The sequence below is a fragment of the Petaurus breviceps genome, unplaced genomic scaffold, assembly GCF_028583685.1.
Source record: "Petaurus breviceps papuanus isolate PSGF00001 unplaced genomic scaffold, PetGlider_PUasm1.0 186, whole genome shotgun sequence".
NCBI lineage: Eukaryota > Metazoa > Chordata > Mammalia > Diprotodontia > Petauridae > Petaurus > Petaurus breviceps.
In genome coordinates, this window is record NW_027185798.1 from 25,542,902 (window position 1) to 25,550,735 (window position 7,834).

The window sequence follows — 7,834 nt, forward strand, 5'->3', positions numbered from 1 at the left end:
CTTGTCTGTAAAAAAGAAGTATTTTTTTTTTGTTCTGAGCACCAGAAGGGCAAAAGGGAATAGAACACCTGCCTTGGAGACAGAAAGATCATAGATCTTGAGTCCACTGCCTCCTGCTCCCTCTTAGTCCATTTTGCAGAGGAGGAAGGTAAGGTACAAATAGACTTGTCCAGAGTTGTATGAACCAGTCCAGTGGTGGGGAACCTTTACCCTCGAGGCCACATGAGGTCCTCTAGGTCCTCAAGTGCGGCCCCTTGACCAGGTCCACACTTGAGGACTTAGAGGGATATTAGTCAGTGACTGAGGCAGGATCTGAACCCAGAGCTGCTGATTCCAGTTTCAGTGTCCTATCCATTACATGGCATCGACATACAAGGAATGGATCACACGTCCTGCCTCTCTAGAGCCCCCGAAGTAACTACAATTGTCAGCTGCAAAAGCGCTTTGTAAAACCTTCGAGTGCTTCTATTCATGCTTGCTACTAATGGTACTGGGAACTCTTGGCTGAAGAAACTTTAGCCACCAGGGCAGATTGGCACCATCTTTGTAACTTAGAGGCTTAAGGAGAGAGCAGCCTCGAGCACTGAGAGGCAGTCACAGGGAGATTCGATCAGTAAGCATGATGAGGTCCGGAGTAAATCATCTTATGGATGGAAGCACGGAAACTGGAACTATGGAAGCCCGTGTTAAAAACAAACAAAAATCGCTCAACTCGGGCAGCTGTTTTTGGCATCCGCAAGTACGTGGAGCATTCCCTTCAACCTCGGGGACTTTGTCCGCTTTAGTTTAAAGCAACTTCGAAAAACGGACAACGCCCCGGAAAGCAGCGCGCTGGGAATCCTCGGCTCCTGGCCGGGATGACGCGGCGGGGGGGCTCCTGGAGCTCGGGGATGCCCTCGGCGGAGCCGCTCCGTCCCCCTCCTCCGGCCGCGGCCGCAGGAGCTGCGTCCGGCCCCCTCCCGCTGCCCCCGCCCTTCCTCGGCGGGGCCGGCGCTGAGCATCCTGCCCTAGCAGGGGGTGGTCCTCCCTCCCCTCCCCCCCTCCCCCCGCACCCGCCTACCTGAGCCGGAGGTTGGCCATGAACTCGGACATAGTGACCGAGTCCATGAGCACGAAGTCCGCCTTGCCGAACTCGAGGCTCTCTTGCTCCGCCATGGCGCGGGTGGCACAGGTGGGATCCCGGCGGTCGAGGATGGAGGCGCGGGCCGATCTGGGCCGGGCTGGGCTGGGGGGGACCCGTGACCCCCTGGGGGCAGCGCGGCTGGCTGTGGCCCGGACGCAGGCGGGCAGGGCAGGGGATGCGCCGGCGGGGCGGCCCGGTTCGTGGCGGAGGCGTCCCTGAAGAAAGCCCAGACCCGGCAGTTTCCGCTCCTCCCGCTGCTACTGCCCGGGCGCTGTGGGAGACGGGAGCCGGAGACGGAGACAGCGGCGGCTGGTCCCGCCCTGGTCCGGCCCGGCCCCGCCCCTGCCTGGCCCTCTCCTCCCCGCCCTCCTCCTCCCTCCGAGGGGGCCGCCCCAGCTGGGCCCACAGCCACCGCCTCCTCCCCCTCCTCCGCCTCCTTCTTTTGCTCCACACCTGGGCCGCGCGCACGCAGCAGCGCGACCCCGCCGGGGCCCGGGGGTGCACGCGCGCCCGCGCCCTGGGCTGTACCCGCTAGCGCGAGCCCGCCTACCCACCCACTCGAGCTCGTGAGCCCGCTTCCCCGAAGCGGCTGCGCCCTCTGTGGGCCGGCCACGCTTCTGGGCTTGGGTGGAGGTGGAGCGTAGGCCGGCAGTTTGCCAGTTTTTTCTCGACTAGGGAATGTTGGGAGAGCCCTCGGGAATCACAGGAAGATAGATTTAAAGTTGCAAGAGACCGCAGAGACCCCTTCTTAGAGATGAGGAAACTGAGGCCCAGAAAAGTCACGCAACTTTCCCAGGGTCACACGGAGGTAACTGGCAGAGGCAGGAAAACGATTATATCTCATAACCTACTAGAAAGAGTGCTGGTCTCAGAGCCAGAAAAACCTGGGTTCAAGTGCCACTTTCTTCCCCCCACCCCTTACACTGGTTGTGTAACCCTGATCAAGTCACTTAACCACTAAGTGACCTAGGTAACTCCCTAAAGGATCTTCTTTGGTAGAAGGAGGTTCCTGGTCCCTCTATCAATGAAATCCCAGGTTCACTACCTTATTCCTCAAACAAAAACTATTTTTTGACTTTTTTGTTTGAATCTTGTTCCCCTTGCCCCTACTGACCAACCACAGAAGAAGCAGCAAGTAAGAGGATTAGCATGTACTCCTATGAGTTAAGGGTTAAAAACAGCTTCACCTGCAACAACCCTGCAAAGCACATAGCACAGTTTGAATCCATTTTACAGAGGAAGAGACAAAAGTTCAGAGGCTTAAGTGACTTGCCCAGGGTTACATAGTAAATGACTGATCCAGGTTTCCAACTCCAAATACTGGCCTCTTCCTAATGATCTCCTCCCAAACAAATTTTGCCTTGCTAAATTCCATTCCCCAACAGGGCAACGTCTGTATTTGCTCCAGCCCCTTATTGATCTCTCTTCTTAGTAGCTTTTGAAATCATTTTTGAGGTGGCTAGTTGGCACAGTGAATACAGCACCTGCCCTGGAGTCAGGAGGACCTGCGTTCAAATCTGGCCTCAGACACTTAACACAAAAACTATCTGTGTGACCTTGGGCAAGTCACTTAACCCCAATTGCCCTTACCTTCCCCCCTCCAAAAAAAAGACCCCCTTGAAATCATTTTGTCTAAATTGTGCACCTCATAATACCCTGCTAATAATAATAGTTACTTGGCCTTTGTGTCTGTCTCATCTCTTTCGCATGGAAGGAGGAGGGAAGTGTCAGCTAGACTGGAAGTTCCTTTAGGTCACTGAACTTGAAAGAGCAAAGATCTAGAGCTTTTAAGTCTTAAATATTTTACTTCTTAAAAGACATCAGTTACAACCCTCTCATTTTACAGACAAGAAAACTGAACGACAGAGGTTAAGTGACTTGCCCAAGGTCTCACACAGCTTTCTAAGTGGAAGATCTGTGATTCAAATCCAGGTCCTCAGTTCTTTCCATTGAACCCCAATGACTTTCAACCCCTAGTATATTTTCATGTGTCCCTATAGCCACAGTGCCTTGAACAAAGGTGGATATATAAGCACCAAATACCTTCCTAAATAATCAGTGAATAGAATTGAATGCAGTGTATAAGATCATGTAGGCTCATGGCTCTTGAGATGGACACAGCCTTAGTCCAACCCCTTCTCTTTACAGAAGAAGAAACTGAGGAGATATAGTAACTTGCCTAAGGTCACACAATTATTACCAGAAGCAGAATTTGAACCCAGATCTGTGTTCCCAAAATTCAACAGTAAATCATCAATTTGGAGCTCAACATGTCTTTTTTTTTCTTTCTCCTCATAGAAATAATATTGTCTGAGGTAGTGGATAGAGCACTGGACCTGGAGTCAGAAAGACCTGAGTTCAAATTTGCCCTCAGACACTACTAGCTGTGTGACCCTGGGCAAGTCATTTAATCCTGTTTGCCTCAGTTTCTTCATCTATAAAATGGGAAGGAAATGGTAAACCACTCCAGTATCTTTGCCCAAAAAAAAAAAACCCAAAAACAAACCCACACCAAAAACTATACCAAAACCCAAATAGGGTCATGAAGCATTGGATGTGACTTAACAACAAATTGTTGTAGATATAATCCTGGATTTAGAATTGGGAGAACTGTGTACAAATCCTACCTCAGAGAGTTTACCATATAATCACAAGCATAAGACTCCCAGAGTCTCAGCATCCTAGTCTATAAAATGAGGGATAATAATATTTTTATGACCTCCTTTGCAGAGTTGTAGTGAGGCATAGGAAAAGTGATCTGCAAATCTGGATCTGCCTTTACTCCTGCTAATGGGAGCAGACCACAAATCTTGTGTCCATGACTTTTTCCTATAGATGCTCCACCAAGGAGGCCCCAAGTAGGCTTTTGTGGACTGCCTTAAAAAGTCAGGTTAAGTAAGGTTATTTTAAAACATATAAATGTGTCACTACTTGTGTGACCTTGGGCAAGTCAGCCTCCCTGGGTCTCAGTTTCCTAATCTGTAAAATGAAGGAATCAGACTAGATGGTCTTTCAGGTACCTTGTGGATTGAAAGTCCAGACCTATGGCATATATAGAGCACTGGACCCAGAGTCAGGAAGACCTAGATTGAAATCCTACTCCTGACACATCCTAACTATATGACCATGGACAAGTTATTTAATGTCTCTCATTTATTAAAAAAAAGTGGGGGGGGGCAGGGGAAGGACTGGGCTACATTGTCTTTAATATCACTTCCAACTCTAAATCTAGGCTCTCATTATCCTCCATTATTTAATGATCCCTTCCTCCAATTTTTATAAAACATATTTGCTGTATCTCCTTTACCTGTACAACATTTTACTCTGTGTTATATTTCCTGGTATACAAGTCTTGGAAAACCTGTGATATACAGGCATACCTTGTTTTATTGCATTTTGCTTTATTGTGCTTCATGGATATTGCATTTTTTTACAAATGGAAGGTTTGTGGCAACCCTGCCTTGAGCAAGTCTGCTGGTAGCATTTTTTTTTTCCAACAGCATGTACTCATATATTTCTGCATCACATTCTGGTCATTCTTATAATATTTCAAACCTTTTTATTATTATCATATCTGTTATGGTATCTTTGATGTACTGTAATTACTGTATTGATGTATTGTAATTGAACTTTTGTAATTGTTTTGAGGGTCCATGAACCTCCCCCATATAAGATGACAATCTTAATTGCTAAAAGTTGTATGTGTTCTGACTGCTCCATTGACCCCGCCCCCATCTATCTCCCTCTCTTGAAATGAGGCCACTTAATAACCTTACAATGGCCTCTAAGTGTTTGAATGAAAAGAAGAATCAATTGAGTTGGTAAATTTTGTTGTCTTACTTTAATAAATTGCCACAGTCACCCCAACTTTCAGCAGCTACCACCCTGATAAGTCAGCAGACAAAACCCTCCACCAGCAAAAAGATTACTACTTGCTAAAAGTTAGCATTTTTTAGCACTATTTTTAATTAAGGTGTGTTGTTTTGTTTATTGCACACTTAATAGACCACAGTATAGTTAGTTTAAGCATAACTTTTATAGACATGGGGAAACGAAAAAATTTGTATGACTTGCTTTATTGCAATATTTGCTTTAGTGCAGTAGTCTGGAACTGAACCTGTGATATCTCTGAATTATGCCTACATTGTAAGGTCCTTGATGGCAACACAGAATTAAATCCTTAATAAAATGTTGGCTGTACTGAAATTCACTGCACTGAAGAACCAAGAAAACATCATACATAATGACTACGTCATAATGGAAAGAACAATCACAAAGAAAATCCACCATAACTGTGGCAAAATCCTAAAGAATAAGCATGGCATGAAACACCTCTTACCAGAGGTGAAAGAAAGGGCCCACTTGTGTTGGCTGTATTTTCGGACTTTGTTGATGTATTGATTGGTTATGTTGATTTTTTCCCTCTTCTTTTTTCTCTTCTTTTTTTTTTAATTTAAAAATACTGTTTATTATATGGGATGACTTTCTGGGGGATGAAGGGAAATGGATACTGTGGAAAACAATAGTGAATTTAAAAAAATCTCAGGTAGAACTTGAATTCAGATCTTCTTGTCTCCAAGTTCAGCACTCCACGGAAGGTCCCTGATGTAAAAAATTCATGTATACCTTTCTTCCTTGGCTTTAAGAAATAGGACTTTAGAATATTTTGAACTGGAAGGGACTTCAAGATCACATTCATCATGCCAAGGAGTTCTTAATCTTTTGTGTGTTATGGACCCCCTTGGGCAGTCTGGTGAAACTTATCATTCTTAGACTAAAAGTTTTCAATGTGTAAAATGAAATACATACAGGTTACAGAGGAAACAAATTATATTGAAATACAGTTATCACTATATTCTTTAAATCCCCAAGTTCATTAACCTCACATTAAGAACCCCTGATCTAGTCTATTCCTTTTACTTCGTAGCCAAGGAAACTGAAGGCTAGAAAGGTTAAAAGTTTAGCCCAATTGAAATTTGAATTATAAATTTCATTAGAATGTAAAAACCTTAAGGCCAAGGACTATCATTTGTCTTTGTATCCCCAAAGCCTAGCATGTAGTAGATGCTTAAATAATGCTTGTTGATTGATTGATCTTTGACTCCAAGTTTGGAGCTCTTTAAATCATTTCCTTCTCATACCATCTTTTAAAAAAGAGGTGGGGGAGACAAAGGGTAGGAGCATTCATCCCTAGAACACTGTACAAATGATCAGGCACAAGGAAGGGAGTGGTGTCTACCCAAAATGGACTTCTGTGAACTTCAGTGGGTCCTTAACCTCTTTTTAAGGAATTCTTTATGAATCTAGCCATTTGAACAGACCAATGAGGTCCAGCAGCCAGTCAACAAACATTTGGTATGTATCTTCTATATGATAGGCACTGTGCTAAGTTCTAGGGATACAAGAAAGGTAAAAACAACAACAATAATTGAAAAATAAGAAAATAGTCCCTGTTCTCAAGGAGCTCATAGTCTAATGGGAGAGACAAGGATGGGGTGGGGGAGAGGGGAGAAGGGAATTGGACATATCAGATTTACGGAGTAGATGGAAAGTAATCTCAGAGGGAAGATCAGGATTAGGGGTAGGGGGTATAGAAAGTGTCCCTGCAGAAGGTAGGATGTGATTTGAGTCTTGAAGAAAGCCAGGAGGCATTGGTGAGGAGAGAGGATATTCTGGGCATGGAGAACAGACCATAAAACAGCAAAGAGTGGAGAAATGGAGTCTTGTGTTGAAGGAACAGGAAGATTAATGCCACTGTATCCTGGAGTACCTGGAGAGAATAAAGTCTAAGGCTGGAAAAGAGCGGGTTGGGAAGGACTTTAAATGCCAAAGGCGGGATTTTATTTTTGATCTTGGAGGTAATGGGGAGAGACGTTGGAGTTTATTGAGTTTACGTCTGGCTTTAGGAAAATCACTTGGGCAGCTGAGGGGAGGATAGATTGGATTGAGAAGAGATTCGGGGCAAGGAGATCATTGACCAGGAGATTTTTTTTTTGAGGAGTCAATCAGGGTTAAGTGACTTGCCCAGGGTCACACAGTTAATATAAGTATCTGAGGTCATATTTGACCTCAGGTCTTCCTGACTCCGCTGTACCCCCTAGCTGCCTCTAAAGGCCATTTCAATAGTCTCCCCCTTCCACTTTCCTTGGGTTCCTTCAAGTCCCAGCTAAAATCCCACCTTCCACAGGAACACTTTCCTGATCCCTCTTCATTCTAGTACCTTCTCTCTCTTTATTATTTCAGACTTCTGTACATAGCTTATTTGTACATAGCTGTTTGCATGTTGTCTCTCCTCCTTCCCCCCTCCTCCATTAGACTATGAGTTCCTTGAGAGCTGAAACCGTTTATTCCTTTTCTTTGTTTCTCCAGCACTTACCACAGTAGCTAGCACATAGTAGGTTATTCATAAATGCTTATTGACTGACTGAAGACTCCAGGTGAGCAGACTGAACCAGGCTGGAGGCTGAAAAACATAAATGTTTTCACTTGGCCCATTCATTGTGTATTTCTCTTTGAGATTTCCACAGGACTGTGCGCCCCAGAGGTGCTTCATTGATGAGCTGATTAGGGTAGTAATTTTTTTCCTCCAAGCTCCTTTCCAGACAACAGTTGCTACATAAAATAAACTCTTTATTATCCACAAGTGGATTATCTATGGTAGAAGTTTGATGGTTTAGTTTCTCTTCTAGGCACCCACCCCTTTCTGTCACT

General features: G+C 45.1%; 1 protein-coding gene across 2 annotated transcripts in view; it reads right to left on the reverse strand.

Annotated features, from left to right (window-relative positions):
• Positions 1–1,421, reverse strand: part of MYO1D (myosin ID) — a 423,241-nt gene extending 421,820 nt beyond the window's left edge. The window contains exon 1 of one of the 2 annotated variants that reach the window (XM_069089918.1): positions 1,061–1,421. In XM_069089918.1, coding sequence (XP_068946019.1) covers positions 1,061–1,155 — 95 coding nt within the window. In that variant the 5' untranslated portion in view covers positions 1,156–1,421. The remainder of the gene's footprint in view (positions 1–1,060) is intronic. The other variant, XM_069089919.1, reaches the window with a different exon arrangement.
• Between the last annotated feature and the right edge of the window lie 6,413 nt (positions 1,422–7,834).